Here is a 26,080-nt window from a genome sequence, read left to right on the forward strand (position 1 = left end):
AAAAATTTCCATGCAGGGGCAGCCTGGGTGGCTCAGTGGTTTAGTGCCGCCTTCAACCCGGGCTGTGATCCTGGAGACCCGGGATCGAGTACCACGTTGGGCTCCCTGCATGGAGCCTGCTTCTCCCTCTGCCTGTGTCTCTGCCTCTGTGTGTGTGTGTGTGTGTGTGTGTGTGTGTGTGTGTGTTTCTCATGAATAAATAAATAAAATCTTAAAAAAAAATTTCCATGCAAAAATGGATATTATAGTTACCAACATTCTCACAGGCCTCCTGTGTTTCCAACACTGGAAATTCAAAGAGAAGATCTAGGTCCCTCCCTAGGGGCTAGCCCAGTGGTGGCTCTCACAGTGACCAAACAGGGAAGACGGACACAGAGGAGGGGCTCCTAATCCACATTGGGAGGGCAAGGAAGGCTTTCTGAAGGAGATGATGTCTGAGGAGAGTCTTTAAGGATGAGTTGGGTTTTGTAGGATAAAGAAGTTGGGGAAATGATCTTCCAGATAAAGAAGGGGCAAAGGAGCAGAGGCTAAGAAAGTTGGCCTTATTCTGAGACCTGCAAGACTGGCACTGCCCAGTGAAGTAAAAAAAATGATAGGCAGTGCATTTGTAAAGAGATGAACATGTAATAATGATGTGTTCTCAGCACTTTTACTCTGTAGCTCATTTAATCCTTATAAAAGTCACATGAGGTAGGGACAGTTAATATTACTGCTTTGCAGATGGAGACACTGAGACACAGAAAAGTTCAATAAATGATCCCAAATCTCACTGTTAGGAAGGGGGCGGCCAGGATGGAAATCTGAACAGCCTGCTCTGAGTCCATACCTCTGTGTGAGCTCACAGGGAAAGCATCTATTTGGGTTGGAGCTACCTACTAACTAACCCGGATATCTACTAGATCTTACCAACCAAGATGAGATCAGCTTCAACCCATAATTCCATGGCTTGTGGGAAGTTCACTAACTTCCTGGAAATTTCTGTGAATTACTGGAGGCTTGTGTCATGGGTTCACATTCTCGATGTAGAACTTCTGAGCTGTTTCTTCATTTCAATCCTGTCTTGGTGATGGTCCAGTGGTGGGTACAACCCCTTCTCCTTGATTTAGCGACTCTTCCCTCTCCCCAAGCAATATAAGCATTGACTGAAGATTTGGGGGATTGCTGTGACCAGTGGGTCCTAATTTATGTTGACTGTAACGTGAAACAGCCCCTCCCCCAGGTGCAGAAGTGCACTGTCTTGGGGGCAAAGCAGTGGCAGGCTATAGAGGAAAGCCCCCTGTGGCTTGGGTCCCAACCCTTCCCAGTCATGGGAATGAGGGCTGAGGAATGAAGAGAGGAAAGGCTAGTGACCTCATTTAGTACCATTCTAGTACCTTAGAAAACTAGAACTCAATTATGAAATAAACTTCTGGCTACTTTTTTTACCAATCATGCATATAAATGCTAGAAAGTTGAGTGTTCCTGAACTATTATACTTCCATTACTTTTATACATCTAATCTAAAACTTGGTTGTGATTTTGACTACATTATTCTACACTGGATCCCTTTTGTATTACTTGTTTACTAATTATAACTATTTAAGAGTTATGACCTTCCAATCCTGCATTATGACTCTACCTATGTGACATTGGCAAGGCACTTAATTTCTGGTCTCCGTTTCTTCATTTGTAAAATGAAGATTATAATATTCATCAAAATACCATCATGAGAATTAACTATTAGAGTGCACAGTACGGTGTCTGAAATGCAGTAAAATCTCAAAAAAATGTTAGCAAATATTTCCCCCGTTAAACCAAAAGTTGGCTGTGGTTTGGTATGGCTGACACATGAGAGGTAGGGAGTGGTTGTGGACAGGATGGAACTGTCGGTGGAGAAGTGAGCAGTCACCAAATTAGAAGGATTTTGTATGTCATTACCAAGAGGATGGATTTCATCCTACAGGCAGGCCACAGTTTCTCAAGCCATCCCTAATGGGAGTTTGACCTGTTTGTAGGAGTGAGGATATGACCCAAGATGCTCTCCAAAAATATAATATTGTTACATTTCCTATTTAATTTTTAAAATACATAGGAATTTTGTGATATAATCTATAATATGTTCAGTGGGAGGGAGGTGATCTTCAAAGATCAATTATAAGATTATAAAATGAATGGCATCTGGAAGTAGTCTCAATATACCCTGTAAAAAAATTCCAACCAATTAAATCAACTTTTTGAAATATCCCAATTTCAGTTACTGGTATCATGAGAATGTTTCTCAAACCAAATATATTTATATGGCTAAAACACTGTAAATTATGTAATATTTTATCTTAGAGCTTTAAAAAATATGCTGGACTTTACACAAAAAAGCAAAGACAGGATGGAATGGGATTGTATTCAGATAATGCTGAACTCCAGCCAGACTGTAAAGTGATTAAGAGCCTGTTGGGGGACGCCTGTGTGGCTCAGTGGTTGAGCTGTCTTTGGCTCAGGGTGTGGTGTGATCCTGGAGTCCCAGGATCGTGTCCCACATCAGGCTCCATGCACTAACCTGCTTCTCCCTCTGCCTATGTCTCTGTCCCTCTGTGTCTCTCATGAATTAAAAAAAAAAAAAAAAAAAAAAGAGCCTGTTGGAACTAGGATTTGCCTGTAGCCTTCACAGGTTTTATGTTTTAATGAATAGAAGTCCAGGAAACTCTAATCTTCACCCCATTTCTTCATGCCAGGCCAGAAATCCACTGTCTGAGGCATATATCCTGCTGCCAGCTGGATTCCTCTGGAAGGAAGGAAAGATAATGGAGGAGGGTGGGGGTGGGGTCAGATCTGCAATCCTAAGAAAATCAAGGGAACAGAGGTGATCTGTCTTGCTCCAGGGTTGGCCTTACATTCATGGGGTCTCTGAAAATTTTCATTAAAAAAAAAAAAAAAAAATCCTACTTTCTTACCAAGAAATAGCTCAATATATTTTGTAGAAAAACTAACCCCCACACACTTTTTCCATGGCATTTTGTTAAAGGGAACAGAAGTGCTAAAACAAAGAAAACCCCAAACCCAACAAAACCCCACAAACTAATATGCAGAAACTGGCAAGTAAAACATAGACAATAGGGATTTGAAAGTTGGGAAGCCTGGATGGCTCAGTGGTTGAGTGTCTGCCTTTGGCCCAGGACATGATCCTGCAGTCCCAGGATCAAGTCCCGCATCGGGCTCCCTGCATGGAGCCTGCTTCTCTCCTTGCCTGTGTCTCTGCCTCTGTATGTGTCTCTCATGAATAAATAAAATTAAAAAAAAAAAAAAAAAAGGAATTTGAAAGTCAAACCAGAATGAATTTTTGAAAAGTTCAGGAAAGGAGACATGGAAGCTATGTGGTAAGTTACACAGTATCCTCTTCATGTTTATTGGGTAATTCCCATAGGCCAAACTTCATAGTTCACTGTTCTGTAAGTCACACGAGAGCCTTAAACCAGAACGTTGCTTGAAAATGATATCTTTGGTGATATTTCACTGAGGCTGGATTTTTAAACCTCCTAACCTTAAACACATGATTTATGTAGAGATGATATTTAGTCAGAAGGCTTCATACTTCCTACTTAAGCTATTTCATAGCTTACAGGAATTATAATAGATCATAGTTGGAATTGAATTATAACCAAGAAATATTTTACTAATATATTAAATAAAACTGAAAATTTGACATAAATAACAGTTTGTAATGCTGTTACCCCAACTTAGAATTCATTTTAGCATCTGACATGGACCAAAAAAAACAATAAAAAATCACACATTTTAGATAGATCTAGCTAAGTAAATAATATGTAACACCTATCTAGTATAACTTATCTAAAACTAGATTCCATTACTATTTTCAAAAATAGATGTATCTCTCCCTGGGTGACTCGAAAACTTTAAAGAACATATTTTAAAAGCCCTTGGGACACCTGGGTGGCTCGATGGTTGAGCATCTGCCTTTGGCTCAGGGTGTGATCCCAGAGTCCTGGGTTAGAGTCCCACATCAGGCTCCTTGCATGGAGCTTGCTTCTTCTCCCTCTGCCTCTCATGAATAAATAAATCTTTCAAATAAATAAACAAACAAGCCAGCCTGCCAGCCAGCCCAATAACCGATTTTCAATTTATTTAGCAGATAAAATGTTATTTCTCACTTGTGAGCTACCAGGTGGCACAAACTACACAAAGTACTTGATATATACATACATTTTAATTTCCCTTTTTTGTCATAACAAGTGAAAATTTAAAAATCAAGTAAATAAACCTTTATATTGAAAAGTATTTTTTTAGGATCGAATTATTTTTTACAGAGCACTCACACATGCAGGGTGGGGACAGAAGGAAAGGGAGAGAATCTCAAGCAAACTCCCTGCTGAGCATGAAGCCCAATGCGGGGGCTCGATTTCACAACCCTGAAATCACAACCTGAAAATCAAGAGTTGGACACTTAACTGAGCCACCCAGGCACCCCTTTTGAAAGTATTCTTAAATGATCCTGGAGTAGAAAACTGCTTTGCTAGTAAACATTAGGACATTTGGCACATAATGTTTGAAATCTTGCTATTCTTTTCCTCTTTCTGCCCCAAACTCCAAGGAGGATATAGAAAAGAAAAAAGATGAGAGGTAAAGAACCTTTGATGGCTCAGATGGCCTTCAGATTGGCCAGTCTCAGAAGCTTCCAAGCAGGATCTAGAAGTCTGCTGCACTCATAATATGCTATTATAGCCTTAAAATACAACAGTGTATGCCAGGGGTGGGCAAACTTTTCTTATAAATGGTCAGACAGTAAATATTTCATATTCGTCCCAAGTCCTCAACTCTTCCACTGCAGCATTGGAGCAGTCACAGACAATATATGATCACGTGAGAATGGCTGTGTGGGAGGAACAGTTTTACTCTGAAATGTAAAGTTCAACATAATTTTCACATCATTTTCTCCTGATTTTTTTTTTTATCCATAAGAAATATAAAAACCATTTTCAGCTCCTTGGGCCATATAAAACAGGCTGCAGGACAGAACTGGCTCGTGAGGCACAGTGTGAGACCCCTTGTCTACACTACTGGAGGGTCACCCTGTCATGACACTCAGACCTCATGAAGGCCCTCACCAATCTTTTTTTTTTTTAAGATTTATTTATTTATTTTTTATGATAGATACACACAGAGAGAGAGAGAAAGAGGCAGAGACACAGGAGAAGGGAGAAACAGTCTCCATGCCAGGAGCCCGACGTGGGACTTGATCCTGGGACTCTAGGATCGCGCCCTGGGCCAAAGGCAGGCACCAAACCGCTGCGCCACCCAGGGATCCCCGGCCCTCACCAATCTTTAGCAGAAGCCTTGCTCTTGCCTTTCTGCCACTGTTCCTGGCCTGGGGCTGCAGGGATATTGAAAGTGACAGAGAAAGTTAGATTCTTTTAATATTTTTTTTCCTTATCTGGATGTTTTTTTTTCACGTTTATTTCTTAAACATCTCAGAGGGTGTTACCATCTGAGTTGATATAATTAGTAGGTCAATCTACTTTGAATGCTTTTTGAGATTATTATGATGTTTTAAGGCCTACTGCTATTATTTAAATAAAAAAAAACTCAGAGATTTAAGGGGGATTGTAGATTTTCATTTTTTAATAAACCACACAGCAAAACAATACTTTATTTAATAAATGTATAGGAAATTACAATTTGAAAATTGCAAATACAGTACATATACATATGCTATACTTTGATCTTAAATTACAAGGGCAAACCCCAGCTTCAAAATCTTCCTAAAATCAATCATATGCAAAATACCTGGTTTCAAATGGAAAATTATATACAATTTCTTAAACTGTGTTATGGCTTACTTAATAACATTATTTTTTTTAGAGAAGCAAAAGCTTTCCAAATATACAGTATCTTCCAGGTGCAAAGCTGACATACTACTACTGGCCATTTCCATTTTGTGTTGCAATTACTTCAGAATATACTTAATTACATTATTATAAATTGATACTGGCACAGATTTAATTGGGGAAGTCTCCGTAAATGTTTTCCAGTCTTACCAAAAATCAGAAAATGTTCATTGGTCCTCACAATATGATAAGAATAGTGTAAACCCTTTGTAAGCGAGAAATCAGTGACAGGATGGCCTGAATGCACATACACAATTCAATACTGACAAACTCCCATGACAATTTCTTCTAATTTGCAGGTACCTACCAACATCACAAAAAATATCCCTGATTGGTGAGCTGTAAAATAAATTGGATACCCTGTCTGGCAAGACTCACATGACATATCTATAGTTAGAAATAAAACTTAATCATTTGGAAATCAGACTCACCTCCCCTCAACACAGCATAGCAAGGAGTCATTATTCATTTGTGACTAATACCCAACTGGCTCATAAGCTAAGTGTGGTTTAAAGACAAACTGAGCCAAATGAACTAATTTTATATCTATTAACACATACTGTAACTTTAAATGTACTAGGTGTAAGGTGGAGTCAACAGCAAAATTACCTAAAACCTTATTCCAAAGGGGTTCAAATTCGGTAAGGGCACACTATTCATTATGGTGAACCAATTTATATAAATTCATAGAGAGAAAATAAATTTAGGGATGCCTGGGTGTCTCAGGTCTTGACCTCAGGGTTTTAAATTTAAGCCCCACACTTGAAAGAAGGAAAGAAAAATAAAGGAAGAAAGACAAATTTAGGTAATTGTGCTTGTTTCAGAAGAGTGGTTGCTGGAGAAACACAACCCAGAGTCTTCTTAGAAATGATCTTCAGTCATGGTTGAATAGTGTGGGCCATTCCTATCACACTTACTCTGTAAAGCTCAATGTGCAAAGAAATTTGGATGAGAAACAAGCAGCTGTTAAAAAAACAAAACAAAACAAAACAAAAAGGTTTTGTTACCCCTAGAAATACATTACCTTACCCCTAGAAATACATTTTACAAGTGGTGTTTTGTTTTTCTGAAAGATCATTTTCCTCACATTAAAATGAAAGGGAAGCTCATGTATCTAATCTCGCCTGTGTCTATTCTGGGAAAGTTCTACTAAAGACAGTGTCAGTGAGGACACCTGGGTTCAAGAGACAGAACCAGAACACTGAGACATTTAAGAGCAGGATAGTTTTAGAAAATGGAAATAAAGTACCAAAATTTGAAAAGAGAAAGGTAAAATAAGAGATCCTGTGATTTGACAAACAATACTGATGAGAGCTGCAAGCTGCAAAAATCTGGGCTTGCATCACACAAGGCACAACTAATGGAAAGTGTGTGGGAATTCTGCTTGTTTGTGGTTTTGCATTTCATAGCCCTCTGATGCCATAAAGATGCCTTATTCCACTGTATTTCTCACATTAGACTTCTAAGGTAGCGTAGTTATTAATGAAAAATAGGGTTTTCCCTAAAATAAATCAAAATGCTCTAAGCCAGAGCTGTGAAACACGTTTTATGTACATAAGTAACTCCGATTATTTGCAAATGTTAATTAAAATACACCACACTGAAGAACTGCCCAGTTTTTATGCTGTGATCTGTCCTCCCAGTGCAAAAGTAACCATGCTAGGTGTTCATCCATAGTTACCACCGCTTGTCGTAGGTCAGTGGACAACTCTCCCTTGTGAGGGCTGGCTGAGGGCTGTAACTCAGGGTTGCAGCTCAGCAGGTGAGGGACACACCCAAGGCTCCTTATCAGAGGCAGACCAGTCCCTGGTCTTATCTGCTAAATTCACATCCCTCTTCCTGGGTCTTGTCAAGTTACAAAAAGTGACATCTATCAATTCTGTCTCACAGACCCAGTAAGTACAAAATCTGTAATCCTTGCTACAAAAGACAAAGGCAGGAGACTTCCTATGTACTTCAAATAGAACGTGGTCATTAGGATTTATAGAAGTTTTCAGTGATTCTGCATTTTACAAAAGGCTCCTTTTCTTTCCTCAAATGGATTTTAGACTGTTTTATCAAGTAACTTTTCAAGGAACAGGTCAATATGAAAATTAAGATATACCTAATCTAAGATATAGGAAAGTTTACAAGAAATAAGCTCAGGGGACATGGGAAACAGCTGCAAATATGGAAAATCATTCGCATATAATGCATATTCTCTTCCTTTTTCTTGCTAGGTACCCAAAGTCCATAAATGCCCAAATGTTCACTGAAATGCTTCTCATTTATTCCTATTTGCCTTTCATATAAATTCAGGTAAATTCAGGTTTTCTCTTCAGTTTACTTATAGTGAGGTACTTGGTAGAAAGAAAATCTGTTTTCCACCCTTTTTTGATATTATAAATCATCTGCATGTTTATGTAGGCTTTCAATTCACAACTTGTCTGTCTGGTACACTGTACTTTGCTCTGATTTTCTGAGGATCCCAAGAACCATATCCATTCTTGGTTAAGAAACTGTCCCTGTGAAAATGGACTCCTAAAGTGCATAAAGATAATCTCAAAACCAACAGTGGCAAAATGGAACATGAGTATTCACAGCTGCCTCTTTAACACAACTGTTACCAATTAGGTTACATTCAGTTTGGAAAGTTTCATGTTTAGCCTCCCTACACCACAGACTGAATGTCTATCCCTACTCCCCTGCTTTAAAAAACACAAACACTAGGTCAAAAACCTTTGACATTCCCCGCCCCCGCCTCCACCCCGAGTAATGTCTTCTCCCCATCTCTTTGGGCATTTCTGCTATGGTATTATTGGAAAACCTCAAGATTGTATCTTAGGGTTCCTGGAGTCCATGGAGAATCCCTAACCCTTATCATCAAAGAGAAAATCTCTCTGGAGGAATGTGGTTAATCTACACGTGGAAAGACGGGCATTACAAACTGAACCTCAGTCCTCCAGAGTTTTACCCTGAAAGGGCACAAACAGACTAACTGGGCAGGAGGCCTGAAGCAAGGTACCAAGCAAACTTTTAGTTCTTAAAAGGGCAGAGGATCACTGTTTACATTTTGCAGTCTCCTCCTATTCTTAAGTAAAGATAATTCCATGAACAATAAAAGTGATTTCAGGAAGACTTAAAATCTGACATTCCACACTCCATCCTTACTCCTATATTTTGTTTTATATTATCATATCATAACTTGAGTTTAAGATGAACTTCTGCCTTTCAGGATAGTACTGAAAATATTTCCTAAGTATTCCTAATGACAGGGACCACAATACATAAAGATTTGGTTCTGATTAAGGTTACAAATAACCAAAAAATGTTAACTTTGAGATGCAAAACCCTGTAACATCTGAAAAAAACTGTTTATAAAGTATAACTATAACAAAAACATTATTTGTGAAATAAGACATCTCTGAAACAGGGGGAATACATGCTTATTCCACTCTCTGGATAATTTCTAGTACTCTCTGAAATCTGTTGAGAAATAATTTCTGTAAAAAGAGAGCTGGGTGTCAAATTCCAGAAGCTGGATGACAAGATTACATAATAAAAAAATTCAGTTTTCCAGCACTGGCTTGATAAAAAATGGTCTTTAAAAAGAATTTTTAAATGCAAATACTGAATTCTTGATGCTTCCTTTAAGACACGTACTCTGTCATAATGAATGATGTATGGTCTCGGATTGTCTTCTTTGAGGTATCTGTAGAGTCACATCTTATTCTGTAGTGTTTTGGAAACATCTTCATCTGAAAATCATGGTAAAGTCTCATTTTTACCATTAAGCAGAAACTAGTACTGTCAGGCTGAAGTGATTGGTTTGAAAGACTGGTGCTTGATATGGACACAGCTGTCAGGGATTCCATTTTCTCATTCAGGTGTGTGCGGTTATTGCTCTCAGGTCTGTGACTGCAGGATCAATAGGCAGTAGTCCCCAAGATGTATAAAATTAAGGACTGGAACTCTGACAATGTGCACAAGTTCTGTCCACTTCTTGCCTGTAACTTTGAAGCTGAATAGTACATTTATACATGCCAAATGTGTTCAATAATAAATGCTTTGCTTTGGACTGTACTTCCTCCCATTTAGATGAACTTCCAGGAACTGCAATGTCAAGAAAATATCATTACTATTCATTGTACATAGTTACAATGATACAGGGAAATAACAAACTTAGTATACAGTGAACCTATTTTTATTAGTTTGATTTCTCCTGTCCTGAAGCCACTGTTAGAGAAGTATGCCAGTTTCCAAAGCCAGGATGGCTTTCTCATTATTCAAAATCCTCCAGTCCACTCTCGGGTAGAGAAAGAATACTAGACATCAATTACAAGTCTTTTGGCTTTTGTACTTTTTAATATTTTGATAAATAAGAAACATCAATCTGTGAAACGACTTTAGGAAGTAAAAACAGATCTAGCTTTTCTTATCTAGAAAAAGCACAGTAAATATACTTCATGCCTTAATCTGAAGGCAAAAATCAATTTGTAATGTCTCATCTCAGAGATCGAAAATTATTGCTCTGCTGTTATTATTGATCTGCAACTCTCCTTTTGAAAAGCCTGACCCCCTCCCTTAAGGTAAATCTTTCCAGCAGACAAGTCTTCCTACTTAATTATAAGCACATATGTTTAATTCCACAGATAAAGTCCACCAACCCCAGCATTTATTGTCAGCAACATACTTAGCTGTATGTGTACTATGGCAGTAGGCTTTCCTGAAGTGAGAGACCAGATATTTAAATCTTCCACGGAATATACATCTTCTATTTTCATCAAGGCTTCTTTGATATAGTCTACATTCAAATGGCTTGGTACACCTATTAGTTCAGAATATATATTTATGAGTAAAGTTTATTTTGGGGAAGAAAGTTATACATTTCTGATGGAACTTTTTTTCCCCAAAGAAACCAAATGGCTTTTACCAAATTCAGTTTAAATGGACACTCAAAAATATCTATAAGATAAACCATGCACACATAAAGATATGTATAAGAGGTTAATAACTAATTTTTAAAATGTTCGTTTTCGCTAAAAAGAAATATCAAACTTGAATACTTCACTTAATAAGCTACGACAGACATAACAGAAAGAAAGAAAAAGGAACATCCAATGATGATGAACGTATTGTTGACAACTTACATACTTATACATAATATCAGTAAGTAGGGATGTTGAAAATACAACAAAGTAGCAGGTTAAATGGGAATTAAGGAATTAATAAACCACTAAACATAAATGTATTAAAAATCAAAAGAGTTTTATTTTTGATCTAACACCACAGTTTATTAGCAGCATTACCTTGAGTAAGCAAGTTATGTTACCCCTCTGTAACTCAATTTCAATTTGTTGGTAAATGGGGATAATGTCCACCTTACCTACTTTTCTTGGCTATTATAAGGATCAAATGGGTAACAGAGGGGAGAGTACATCAATTCTTATATGTTATATACACATAAAGTAGTGTTACTATATAGCCTAATAAGCATCAGTAAAGAGAAAGGAAAAGACATGGACTCTTATCCTAGAGTGTCCCCCCACCCCCTATCTGATTTAGGAGGTAATAAACTCACAAAGGGGATATTAGTGAGATCTTACCTTCTAGTATTATAACTATTGTGTCCCATATGATGCGAAATGTTGTAAAAGCCACAAGTAATGAAAATACATATGTACAAATGGGATCAGCAATCTTATATTCTGGCTGAAAGATGAGAGGTCAAAATTGTGTGATTAAATACAGACCAACATAAAACACCGTAAAGCAAAGCTAGCCATACTCTGTCTCCTGTTCCTTAGCCTTCTATAGTAGCACTGAAGAATACCTTTAATTTTAGATACTGTAATTGAGAAACATCTTCACTCTTTCCTAGAATTGTTTAAATGCCTTTCTTCCTAAGATCTGTTTCCAGAAGTTTAACCATTTATTCTGTTTTTCTTTGTCACTTCTCTAAATCTTCCACCCAGAACCATAAAATATGAGAGCTGGAAGGAGTTTTAGCAGCCACATATCTTGTCTAAGCCTCTCACATAAAAAAGGAGGGACTTGCTCAAAGTCAAAGCATTAATGGCAGAGCCAAAACTAGAACCCAAATCTCTGGATTTCTAGTCCAGCACACATTCCAGTACCTAGCAATTCAGTGATGTGGCTTAAAATTGAGTTCTCCAGTGAAGGCAGTATGGAAGCCAGCTACAGATAAGTTACTCTGTGAAATGATACTATTGTGTTTAGTGCTAGCAAAAGGGCTATACTGATGGCTCAATTAAGCCTACCTAAATGCAAAATGAGTAAGACTGGCTTTGGTGTCCAGTATACTGACAAAAGACAATTAATTACCTTTAGTTTTAATATTGAAATGAAATATATTTTAAGATAGAAAAATGAGCAATCTTGTTACCTTGAATCTTATGATGTATGCAGCTATTAGTACACCAACACTCTGTACCAAATCTCCCAAGGCATGTACAAATGCAGCTCTCACTGCCAGGCTGTCCTGCCCATGGTTGTGTCTACACCCAGAACCTATGGTAGGAGAATTTGAAGGCAGGGAGTGGGAATGGGCGTGGTGACCAGACTGGTTCAACAGAAACCCCATTCTGTCAAAAATAAAAAAACATTATTATTTTTCCTAGTATTATTGAATAAAAATATTTGTTACAAATCAGATAAATCAGATACTAATGAGGTATCATGGAACTCATTCATTTAATATATATATATATAGGCGCCTAGTATGTATCAGGTACTATCCTAGGTACTGGAGTCAAAACAGTGAATAAAACAGACATATCCCTATCCCCACAGAGCTTATGTTCTAGAAGAGAAGGCAGAGAAGTAAACAAATAAATACATAATATACTGCCAGACAATGCAAATGTTTTGAAGAAAAGTAAAGTATCGAGAGGGGATGGAGAGTGCTGGGGAGTGCGGTCAGTCAGAGAAAGCCTGAGATTCTATCTGAGCAGAGACTTGAATCAAATCAGGAAGCATGTGGTGGTGAAAGGGTGTTCTAGGCAGAAGGAATACCAGGGCAAAGGCCCTTAGATGAAAATGTGCTCTGTGTGTTTCAAAAAAGCAAGACAGCCATTGCGGCTAGACTAAAGTGAGCAAGAATGCTAGGGTGAGTTAGAGAGGTACACAGTATCTTATTAACAAATTAAGGACTTTGATTTTTATTTATTTTATTGTAAGTAGGAATGGAAGCCAATAGGAAAGGGATTGGCAAACAGGCCCAAGTTTTATTGGGACACAGATGTGCTCATTTATTTACATACTAAATGTGGCTGCTTTTGTTCTATAACAGCAGAACTGACTAGCTGGAAAAGAGACTGCATGAGTCTCAAAGTCTACAGTAGTTACTATCTGGCCCTTTACATTAAAAGTTTGCTGACTGCTGGTCCAAATAATCATATAACCTAAAAATTTCATAGCTTTTAGGGAAAAAGTTTATAGTTAAAAAAAAATCTTATTTATATATAAGTAAAAGTTAAAAACTTTGTCCCACTTAAATTCCAAGTTGTTAGTCAAACTTCAGTATAACTGAGCAAACTAATGAGAAATTTATAATTCCATCAGTGTTTTATTAAGAAAAATTAATGTACTATATAATTTTAAAATACATAAAAATACCACTGAACGTTACCAAATGCATGTAAATAGTCTCTAAGTTCACAGTACTTAAAAATATTAATGTGAAAACAATATAGAGTATATGATACCATAATGGTATATACATATCATTACAAAATTGTCCAAACCCATAGACTATACAACAATAAGAGAATGAACCCGAATGTAAACTAAGGATGGTGTGTGGTAATGTGTTAATGCTGGTTTATCAACTGTAACAAAGGTATCACTGTGATGGAGGATGTTTATAATGGGGGAAGCTATCTATGCATGTGTGAAGGCAGGGGTATACGGGAAATCTGCACTTTCTGCTCAATTTTGCTGTGAACCTAAACTGTTCTAAAAAATAAAGCTATTAATTTTTTTTAAAAAATAGAGCTTACATTACATTAACAGCAACTCCAACTGCTGCAGTGATGAGCATTATATCTCCATTTATTTCATATTTCATATGGATAGTTCTTTGGACAGCTTCATATAGGAGGAATCCCATAAGTATATACACCAATAGCACACTAATCATAGCTGATAAAACCTCTGGAGGGAAAAATATAAAGAACATATACATCTGTAGTATGGTTATTACACTTCATACAAACTAAATATTGTACACTCTTTTATTTATATCTTTCCTCTAAAGAGATAAAAACCCTGTATCATTTGTCATGTTACTTTCCTTATTTAAAAAGTGTATGGTAGTTTGCTCTGGATTCTCCACTAATTCATTCTTACCAATCCCCACCTTTCCCTCATCTCCTTAGGGTCAAACCGTGTATATTTAACAGACCATACATATGATAAAAAATGAAAAACTGAAAAAATAATTATTTGTAACATATATGGCCACAGACTAATTTCCCAGTAGAAGAGTACACTTATAAATCAATAACAAAGTGAAGAACCGATACCAAAAATGGGTAAAGGACACAAATACTAATACACAGAAAATTAACAGAAATAACCAATTTATCAAAATCAATCCTAAATACAAGAAATTCAAAAAAGAATATGATTGGTTTTTGTCCCTTACTAAACTGGTAAATATTAAAAAGCTTGATGACAGCCAGAGTTAGCAAGGATATACTGGTGGAAGTATCAAGTGGAACTATCTTTTTGGACAGCAGTTAGTAAAACAAATCGAAATTTAAGATGCATGTATTCCTTGATTCTAGGAATCTATTCAATAAAACACGTGATATATATGTAAAGATATACCTACAAGGTTTTTCGTTGTAACTTCACTAGTATCAAAAAATATCTGGAGATATCGTAAATGTTCACCAATAAGGAAATTAATGGATAAATTGTGATTTATCCAGATAGTGGAGTATCATTAAGCCATTTATATTTTTTTTAAAAAAGGGAAAAGGAAAAACAAAAATCAGGCAAATTGATAATCACAAGGAAGTGGCGACTAGGAGCTTAGCAAACTTAGTTTTCATTTTATTCTTTTCTGTAATGTTTGAAATGTTTTAAGTTTTACCACAGACACATACTATCTTTAGACTAAAGACAAACAATAAGGCATGCAAATATTCATGAATGTACTTTGACCCAGAAATTCTTCTTCTTAGAGTGATATACACATTCATCACATGTGCAAAATGAGGTATATTATGAAGCTATTCGTCAAGCACAGTATATAACAGCAAACAACTGAAAACAATAAAAGTGATTATAAGGCCCTATAACATGGAATACTATGCAGCTGTTAAAAAAGAATATAGCTTTTTATGTTCTAATAAGGAGTAATCTCCAAGATATAGTGTTACACGAAAAAAGCAAAGTGCGTATGGTATGTTACTACTTGTGAAAAAAGAGAATATATAAATAATATCTGTACATCCAATCTCTGAAAGGACATACAAAATACTGATGAAAAAAACTGGTTATGAGGAAAATAGGTAGCTAGGAGACAAGGACAACTGCACCATATATGCTTTTGTATCATATAAACTTCTACCATGTAAGTACACAGTAGAGATAATTTTTTACCTTTTCAAGATAACACAATAGGGCAATGGGAAGTACATTTTTAAATAATTAACTAGGATTATAATATAAAGCAATTGTTGACAGTCAAAACAATAAAAGCAAAAAAATACTTTTAAAGAAAATTTTTCCTTTAGACAAACCAGACATTAATCTTATTAAAGGTAAAACAACTTGGGAGACTGTTATCTGAATCAAGTCATTGCTCAAAGGTTCCAGGCAGCTCAAATATATTGAACTTTGATACAATTTTATTCTGATGCATAAATTACAACACAGAAATGTTATCTAGCAGTTATAAGCTGTTTCCTGAACATATCTCATCAATGTTGCGAAAACTCTGCATTTAAGGATACCTGGGTGGCTCAGTGGTTGAGCATCTTCCTTTGGTTCAGGTTGTGATCCCAGGGTCCTGGGATCAAGTCCCAAATCAGGCTCCCTGCAGGGAGCCTGCTTGTCCCTCTGTCTGTGTCTCTGCCTCTCTCTCATTAATGAATAAACAAAAATCTTAAAAAAAAAACATCCTGTGCATTAGCAGAACAAATGATGGAGTAAGACAACAAATAGTTCCTATTCAAAACCATGGTATGCCTATTTCTGACATACTCATAATCATACTTCAAAAAACACATGGGGCTGAAGAAGACTGAGAAAGACTCTGAAATATACAAAGCTGTGGAGACACTTCCACATTGAGGGCAGACTCTCAGCAGCCTGAGGATAGGACCAGTTCCATTCCATGTCACATTTACTATAGCACTCAACAGAGTGGTTGTCACGTAGCAAATATTTATGGATGCATTTGCTGAATGAGGTTAGTTAGGCTGAGCAAGGGGAGATGATAAAAGGCCATACAATTAAGTAAGAAGGACAGGCTTTCCTAAATCCCCCAAAACAAGAAGTAAATTGGTTAGAAGAATTAAGTCAAATACCAGACAGAAGATGATGCACGGAATTTCTCAAGTTATACTTGCTAATGGTAAAGTACATACACATTAAAAAAAAAAAAAAAAAGGAGCTAAAATATTTGTGCCTAGGTGGCTCAGTCAGTTAAGTGTCTGCCTTCAGTTCAGGTCATGATCCCAAGGTCCTAGGATCAAGCCCTAGGTCACTGGGCTCTCCACTCAACAGGGACTCTGCTTCCCCTGCTTGTGCTCTCTTTCTCTCTCTGTAAAATGAATGAATGAATGAATGAATAAATTTTAAAAGGAAGGGGAGGAGGGCGGGGGGTGGGGGTGACTGAGTCGCGGGCACTTAGGGGGACACTTGACGGGATGAGCACTGGGTGTTATTTTGTATGTTGGCAAATTGAACACCAATAAAAAATAAATTTATTATTAAAAAAAGATTTTTTTAACTGTAAATTTAATATACTAGTGGTAGCTTCATTTTACTCACAAAATAAGAAAACTTTCTCTAAAGTTGGTATTTAATAAATACTGGGGGACCTGGCTGGCTCAGACAGTAGACAATGAGACTCTTGATCTTGGGGTTATGAGTTTGAGCCCTACACTGGGACTACTCCCAGTAAATTTTTTTAGGTAAAAAACAGAACAAAACAAAAACCAATTCTTCTTAAAACTCTTTCCCCACCCCAAAAAGAGAACTTTAATGTGTCAAGGTTGAAGCTATGAATTAGGCCACATAGTTTTTAAGATGACTTAATCAAATTGTTAATATAAAATTATAAGGCAATACGCTTTATTTACAAAAATTCATAGCTATTTAAGTTAATGACATACAGCTGTGATTACTTATGAAAATCTTAAACCAATAATTAAAAATTATCTCAAAATTGGGATCCCTGGGTGGCGCAGTGGTTTGGCGCCTGCCTTTGGCCCAGGGTGCGATCCTGGAGACCTGGGATCGAATCCCACGTCAGGCTCCCGGTGCATGGAGCCTGCTTCTCCCTCTGCCTGTGTCTCTGCCTCTCTCTCTCTCTCTCTCTGTGACTATCATAAATTAAAAAAAAAAAAAAATTATCTCAAAATTCCCTATAATTAAGTTGACAATACTTTACAGTTTTCTGGGATAGCCCCAATTTATGTCTGTTGTCCTGGCATAATCATTAAAAGTGCGCCACTGCACTCTTCACTCTCAAAAGTCTCCTGGTTTGGATGGCAAATGATAAGTTACCTTAGTAGGTATGCCAGATTAAATGGATGTCTAGTTAAATTTGTATTTCAGATAAACAATAAATAATTTTTTAGGATAAATATGTCCCATGCAATATTTCACACATATTGAGCATCCTGCAAGTATGTGCACATGGCCAAACCCTAAATCTGGCAACTCCATATCCCAGTGATAATTTTCCTAAACACTTAAAATCATCTTTTTTTGTGAACTTTCATATAAGGCAGAACCAATGAAATAAAAAAAATTTTTTTTTTTTCAAAATAAAGTAAAATGAAAGTCAAACTAAAGCATGAACAGAGATCCTTGGCAGGGAGGATTTCCACACTTAGAAGGCCCATGAGGCTCCTGCAGCCTGCGCCTCAACACTTGGTTTTCCATTCCAGTTTTCACCCATGTGAGCAGCATAAAAGGGATCCCAATGCCTGCCCACAGCTAAGAGTAATGGAATTCAGCTGATTCCTAGAAATTGCCAAAATGACATTTTAGGATGCTGGTATCAATGATATCTTTTTTCCAGCAATTAATAAGGAATTTGACTTGCATCTCATTCCCTTGGTGAAAAGCAAAGACATTCATCTGTTTTTTTTATTCTAATCACCTGTCAAAATGTCTTCTATTTTTTTTTTTTAAGATTTTATTTATTCATTCATGAGAGACAGAGAGAGGCAGAGACATAGGCGGAGGGAGAAGCAGGCTCCATACAGGCAGCCCGATGCGGAACTCGATCCCGGGTCCCCCGGATCACACCCTGAGCTGAAGGCAGCGCTAAACCACTAAGCCACGCGGGCTGCTCCAAAATGTCTTCTAGACAGAATACTGATAAATGCAAAAGGAGAAAAAATTTTAAGTAGATTTTTAGGGCTGAGATTTATAACTGAGAAGTATAAGGCACAGATAATACTATATGGCTAAAAATCCTAATAGCAGTAATATAATCATTTATTTTGATGAAAGCTCTTTCACTATGAATAAATTAAACTGGTGAAATATCACAAAGAGGACAAATTAGCCTTTACAAATTCTTTTCATAGTTTTTGTTTTTGTTTTTTAGAGAGGGAGGAAGAGAGAATGGGGGAGTGGGGAGGGACAGAGCAAGAGACAGAATCTTAAGCAGGCTCCACACTCAGTGCAGAGCCCAATGTGGGACTTGATCTCACAACCCTGAGATCATGACCTGAGCCAAAAATCAAGAGTCGGATGCTTAATCGACTGAGGCACCCATGTGCCCCTTTTATAGTATTTTTTAACACGATGCAATAACAGATAAACACAGGCAAGTTTATTTCCTCCCAACATTTAAGAGAGAGGAAAGCTCTCTATCAACAACCAAATTATGACTTACTCTACTCTTCTCATTCTTGCTCTGGGTTAGTCTCCAGTCACAGAACATACAATAAAGTTTTTTTTTTTTTTTTTTTTTTTTTTAACACAAAAGAAGTAACATATAGAAAACATTTGGAAAACATTTTTATGGAAATTCTAAAAACCTATTACGGTAGTTCTAACATATTTTGCTACTTTATATACAAACAATTAAATCACTCCATCTGACTCAACTGTAGCACTAGAGGAGGGAGTAAGATGAGTGAATATGTGTTTTTTATTATAATATCACTTAGGTCTTTTCATTCAGCTGAAATATAAACACATGGTCAATGATTTTTTTAAGACCAAAATATACCTGAATTTCACATACAGAGAATAAGCAGTTTTGGTTTGAATGGCTAATAAATGGTAAGAAAAAAAATCAAATGGGAGAAAACACAGATGATTATCAAGTTTTGACAGTACTATAAAATGTGAAAAACATTCTTGTGTATTTTAACACATTTTTATCTTTATTTTTTTTAAAGATTTTATTTATTCATGAGAGACACAGAGAGAGAGAGAGAGAGAGAGAGAGAGAGAGAGGCAGAGACACAGGCAGAGGGAGAAGCAGGCTCCATGCAGGGCGCCCAATGTGGGTCTCCAGGATCATGCCCTGGGCTGAAGGCAGCACTAAACCACTGAGCCACCTGGGCTGCCCTATTTTAACACATTTATAAACTTTCAAAACTAGAGGTTTTTAATGTTCATGTGAAAAACACGGAGTCCTTCTCCGTACTCCTGTTACTCTCCAATACAGACTTTATTCTTTTGCTTTATAGCATTTAATATAACTTATAATTATGTTGTTTTTGTGTACATATTTACTGTCCGACTCCCCAACCTATACTAACATTCATTCCGTCAACAGGTAACTTATTCAGTGAATGAGTACTTATTGAGCACTTATTCAGTGAATGAGTAACAATTTGCTTCAATTATGTAAACCACACTCAATCCAAGCATATTTTATTTTTCATAAGTGCTGCCTAAATGTACTGGCCTATCAAAACTGTTAACTTTGCTAACGCTATGATGGCAGTAATGAATATATTTCCTTAAAATTCTGTAACACTTGTCTTTCTATTGCTTCAAAAAACTATAGCTAACATCTAAAGACAGGTTTCAGAGGTTTAAAAAAAATGACCAGGGAAGGAGAGTGGAGACATATTCTCACTTGTACTTCCTTTTATGTTATTTCTCTTCTCTACCTTCTTCCAGTAAAAGATAGGAAGGAAACAGAAGGAAAATCAGATTTGCCTAGGATTTGTACTAGATTTGCCTAGGATTTCCAAACTCATATTTCAACTCAGCCACAGACAACCCTACTGCACTCAGGCTAAAGATATCACATAGAATTTTTCAGTGGCTTACTGCTGCCACCAGAATACCAAGCTAAACTATAAAGCTCATCTTTGGATCCTTTCAGTTTCCATTCTAAATAATCTTCGATTTTCTGCTTTTTCACCACTCCCTCTACCCTGTACCCAAGATGCCCAGCACTCTCAAATTGACTTTTGGCTCTCCAACATGGACTACCGCACTCATGTCTTCCTTCTGCCTCAGCAAAAACTATTTCTAGGAGGTACCTATGCTTTTCTAGATGTTGAGGTGATAGGAATTAATTCTCACTAAGATGTGAATAATTAACCGGCATAACCCTTGCCAGAGGTGGGAGGACGTTATTAAGATAAATCACTAACCAGGGAGAAGAAATTTTGTTTTTTGGCTGCATGTATGGGGGAAGAGATTTTTTTAGCTGAACATTTTCTGCTCCTTTAGCATCAGAGAATGAAATAGCAAAACTACACAGAATTAGCATTATAACCACATATCTATCTACCTTAGTATAACCATAATCTAGCCAGATCTGCCAAGGTCTCTGCTGAGTGGAACTACATACATTGCTACAAAAGACTCCTGCACTGTCATTTTGCCATTAACCTAGGCTGATGATGTGCGTTACCAAAATGTAAATCCTGCTTTATTTCAAACAAAGGCAACTCTTATTACAGTACTTTTACATGATTTCTATCTTTATCTAATCCTTGCAGCTTCTTCAGCCCAAGAACTGGAAGAAAAGCCATATAAATAAGAGTCAATTATGCTCATAATCCACAGAGAAGGATAAAAGTAGACAGCAAGGGGATAGCATTGTTCTCTTTGGAACAGCAATTCCCCTTTGTCTAGGAGATAGTGTTGTTCCTCCTAAGGATTCGTGGGGTTTCTGCTACAGTGTGTTTCATTAAGTTCTAAGTTTTATTAACTTCTAGAATAAGGGTAAACCCACAGTCAAATAAATTCAGGCATTTAAAAATAGCTCATATATGGTTCCTAGCCTACTCTCCCTTTTCCCACGACAGAACTGCCACTGTAGGTCACTGTAAAGTAATAAATAAAGAAAAGAAAAAAAGAAAAACCTGAATGATTTTATACTGTCCATGAGTTCACATGAAGGAAAGGAACATACCACCAGAATGGAATGGATTCCTGGGACAGCCACTTAGTCCTACCCTCAAATCTAAAACCATTTTTCTCTCACCTTCACTAAATGATTTTTGCTACAATAAATTTGGTTATATTGCCAAAAATGTTACCAACGGGGCACCTGGATGGCTCAGTCACTTAAGCAACCCGCTCCGGATTTTGGCTTCTGTTGTGAGATCGAGTCCCATATGGGGCTGTGCACTCAATGGGGAGTCCGCTTGAGATTCTCTCTCCCTCTGCCCCTCCTCCCCCTCTTTCTCTCACTGGAATAAATAAATAAATCTTAAAAAAAAAATGTTACCAAAGACCTGAGCTAAAAAGTATAGTTCTAAAAACTGCTGCTTAATCATCAGGGTGGTGAATCACATTACTTTTCTCCTACTACTTAGCTGAGACAGTTATGCTCAGAGAAGAATTCCGATTAGCAGGGAGGGAAGACAGGTAATTTGGGGGTGTGGACCATTTTGACAGATATGAAAAGTGTGGGCAGGATGATATACTGGCAGGAAGAAGAGGGAAGGAAAAGAACATTGGAACTTTTTTTTTTTTTTTTAATTTTTGGAACTAACTTTTATTGGGAATTTACTCTGTGCCCCTGGCATGTACCAGGTTAGGTACTTGTACCTTACCATCTTATGTATTTTTTTACAATACTGCAGTGCAAGTACTATCATTCATATTTTACAAAAAAAAATACTTAGATTAAATCACTCTCAAAAAGGTCTCAGATCAAAACCAAAGACAGCTTATTCACAAAATTCTAAAAGTGGTAAGTACCAAAACAAAAAAGACTGCCCCTGACTGACATCAGGGAGAAACTCTCTTCAGACTAATTTCTTACTTAGTCAAAGGTACCTAGAAGTCAGGCTGTACCATCCAGTTATATTATGAATCAAATAACTTTTTATAGCGTAGTTTTTGAATATGATCATAGTTCCAGAATTACAGATAAATGTTTTCAAGTCCCAAATATTTCAGTCCCCAAATTTCAAAAATATCCCTATTCTTAGTTTGGAAACTGGTTTAATTTACCCCAAACACAAGTGATTTGAGATTCATGAGCTATATTAAATGATCTGTTTCACAGTTTTCATGTTCTTATTTACTCGGCCTGAATATGCAATAATTCAGTCAATCTCTTATACTGCACTTCTTAGAGCCAGACACAGAATTTAATATTATGTTCCCATCCCTACTTCATTCATGCTCTAGGGAAAGATATAATTTCATAAAAATAGCTATAAAATTTGATAAATGTTACTAGGCATGTATAAAGTGTTAGGAACAAACAAAAAGGAAACCAATTTAAGGAATGGTACTACTAATCTCTGACTATCATCTGCAGACACATACTTCCAGGTCTAGAACTGGGTATACAGTATGCTGCCTTTTGCCTAAGACAGGGTGGCAGGGAACAGGATATGAACACGTATAGGAAACAGGTAAAGTAAGGTGGTAAGGTATATACTTGTATTCACTTATACTTTCTTCACCATCTTTACAATTTTAAAGTATACCAGTCGGTGACTTTTAGTGTATGCATAAGGTGGTGCCACAATCACCTCTAATTCTAGAACATGCTCATTACCCCAAAAAGAAGCCCCATTCCCATTACGCAGTCACCCCTTTTTATTTTTTAACCTTTTTCTGAGGTTCTTAATAGCACAACTTTGGACCTCTGAAATTGTTTTTGTTTTGTTTTGAAGATTTTATTCATTAATTTGACACAGAGAGAGTGAGCATAAGCAGGGAGAACAGCAGAGGGAGAGGGAGAAGCAGGCTCCCCGCTGAACAGGGAGCCCAAAACAGGGTTCTAACACAGGATTCCCCGGATCATGACCTGAGCCAAAGGCAGATGCTTTATGGACTGAGCCACCCAGGCATCCCTGAAATTGTTCTTTTATGAAAGTTTTTAACTTTTTCCTCCTGTTTTTATCTTTTTATTCTATATCCTGAGACTTTGATTATATTTTCTAATCTGTGTATTGAAAATTTTAAAAATTTCACCAATAACATTACAAAGACCTTTTTCTTCTTTCTTTTTCAAAATATTTTTGTCTTTTTTTTTAAGATTTTATTTATTTATTCATGAGATACACACAGAAAGAGAGAGGCGGACATACAGGCAGAGGGAGAAGCAGGCTCCATGCAGGGAGCCTGATGTGGGACTCGATCCTGGATCCTGGGATCACGCCCTGGACCAAAGGCAGATGCTCAACCTGCTGAGCACCCAGGTGTCCCTATTTTTCTTATTAATCTGAGTACATTAATAAGATAATTAAAACATTTTCTTCTGCTTCCAAAGTCACCTCTTTTTCCTCTAGGGACTTTTTCTGTTTTTCTCATTTGCTGAAAGGTCATCGGTTGTCCATTCACATTTAGAGCAGAAGGACAGGGAAATGGTCCTTTGCAAAAAGGAAGTGCTGGAAGGATAAGCCATAAACTATTAAAATGGTTACTAATAAGAGGTGCAAAGCAGGGTGAACTAGAACAAATGTATAATTTCAGGTGAGCAGAAGGGGAACCACATGTTAAGGCTATAGAACCCTGAATTCTATCATGAAAAAGACTTACTTTGGAGCATCAGCTTCCACATTAAAAGCCTCAGCTGTCCCCAGACATTTTGTTCAATGTCTTTCTAGAACTATCTGGTGTTTTGCACGGAGGAAAATGCAAGCTACCTGAGTGGGGGTAGAAAGGAAGATAGGGACAGAGTGGACAAGTGTGAGCAGTTTCCTATTTATAGTCATTCAATTAATTGTCCTTGTTTTCAGCCCCAGTTCTTACTACTGCTCATCTCTGTCCCTGAATCTTTGGAGAAGTGTTGGGCTGATGCAGCTCCTGGCTCAGTGCACTTTGGGCTGCAGCTTCCTGGCTTGTTTCTTCCTTCGACCCACTCCCATTTATCTTCCAACTTCCAGAAAGGTGTTTATTGGTGACCTAATCACTTGCTTCTTTTTGCTGTTTCTAATTCTTTTTTTTTTTAAGATTTTATTTATTCATAAGAAATACAGAGAGAGAGAGTCAGAGACACAGGCAGAGGGATAAGCAGGTTCCCTGCAGGGAACCCGACATGGGACTTGATCCCAGGACCCCAGGATCATGCGTTGAGCCAAAGGTAGACGCTCAACCACTGAGCCACACCCAGGCATCCCTTTGCTGTTTCTAACCGAATGAATTCTCAAGAGAGACAGAAGTCAAATGCTGGTATCTAGTCCATAATTCTGAACTTTTTACTTTTAAGGAAAAAGGAAGATTTGACTTTCTACAGAAACTTGCAGAGAAAAAAAAAAAAAAAGAAACTTGCAGAGATCAATACAATTGGTTCTATTTTTTCTCATCTTTTCACAGTGCTTGTCTATAAAGAAATGAAATAAAAAAAAAGAAATGAAGTAACTAGCTAAACACTAAGTATTCTTTTGATATCTAATAGAATTTTCACGATTATGAGTTCTTATTCTATATTCTGTTATTGCATGTTCCTGGGGGAAAATTCCATTATTTCATTAGCATTCTAAGGGCTCTACAACCCAAAAAGTTAAGAGCTATAGGATAAAATGAAATGCACTCTTTCAAACAGTGGTGGAAGGTAAAAACCCCCATTCCACATTGCTGTGTTGGAGTGTTAGATCTTAGATCGAAGGTGTTTAAATCACAAGAAATTAAAGTTTGAAAATAATCTTGAAGGGGCGCCTGGGTGGCTCAGTGGTTGAACATCTGCCTTTGGCTCAGGTCGTGATCCTGGTATCGAGTTCCACATCGGGCTCCTGCAGGAAGCCTGGTTCTCCCTCTGTCTGTGTCTCTGCCTGTCTCTCATGAATCAATCAATCAATCTTTAAAAAAGACAAAGGAAAAAAATCTTTAATTTGTTTCAAAAGCCTAAGGCAATCAAGTAACAAATGACTGTATAATATGTTGGTAAGCAGCATGCACAGGGTGCCCTGTCCAGTGGGTAACAAATCACAGACATTAGCTCTCTGGTACAGCAAGCAGCAGAGTGCTGCAGGGCAGGGGTGCGGGATAATTTCCCAATCTTATGATCTGGCTAGCTACTTGGATATAGCCTTTCAGGTACAATGGAGTTTTACACAGAAGGCTCAGAAACTAAATTTTAGAAGACCCAGATGCTGAGTGAAGATGAGGCTAAAAAGTAACCAAGAAGGGGAGGAAGTGACTGATGTATTAGCCAAGAAAGTCAGTACTGCTACAAAATTAAACTGTAAGTTGTTAATTCTGGTTCTTTAAAACAGGTCTTGCTGAAGCTACCTAAATGTCAACCTCTAGATTCTAAGCAAATGACATCTGGACATCTGCCATTTCACATACTAGTTCAAGTAATTGTTTTGTTTTGTTTTTTAAAGATTTATTTATTCATCAGAGACACACACACAGAGAGAGAGAGAGAGAGAGAGAGGCAGAGACACGGGCAAAGGGAGAAGCAGGCTCCCTGAAGGGAGCCCGATGCGGGACTCGATCCCAGATCCCGGGATCATGACCTGAGCCGAAGGTAGGCACCCAACCACTGAGCCACCCAGGTGTCCCCAAGTAATTATTTTATACATATTAAAAATCTAAAAACACAACAGAGAATTGTATGAATAACA

At 37.3% G+C, this 26,080-nt stretch overlaps 1 protein-coding gene across 5 annotated transcripts in view; it reads right to left on the minus strand.

The window, feature by feature from the left end:
• Positions 1 to 2,629: 2,629 nt before the first annotated feature.
• The window catches only part of SLC30A4 (solute carrier family 30 member 4), a 31,535-nt gene continuing 8,084 nt past the window's right edge, over positions 2,630 to 26,080 (minus strand). Inside the window, exons 4-9 of one of the 5 annotated variants that reach the window (XR_013370160.1) lie at positions 13,877 to 14,030; positions 12,262 to 12,460; positions 11,462 to 11,567; positions 10,549 to 10,683; positions 9,519 to 9,968; positions 2,630 to 2,758 (exon numbers count right to left, since the gene is read on the minus strand). Coding sequence is in view for 3 of the 5 variants with exons in the window: in XM_077880963.1 (XP_077737089.1) it covers positions 9,814 to 9,968; positions 10,549 to 10,683; positions 11,462 to 11,567; positions 12,262 to 12,460; positions 13,877 to 14,030 (749 nt within the window). In the remaining 2 variants the exon portion in view is untranslated. The other 4 variants (XR_013370159.1, XM_077880963.1, XM_077880964.1 and 1 more) reach the window with 4 other exon arrangements.

The sequence above is a fragment of the Canis aureus genome, chromosome 32 (genome assembly GCF_053574225.1).
Source record: "Canis aureus isolate CA01 chromosome 32, VMU_Caureus_v.1.0, whole genome shotgun sequence".
In the NCBI taxonomy this organism is placed as follows: domain Eukaryota; kingdom Metazoa; phylum Chordata; class Mammalia; order Carnivora; family Canidae; genus Canis; species Canis aureus.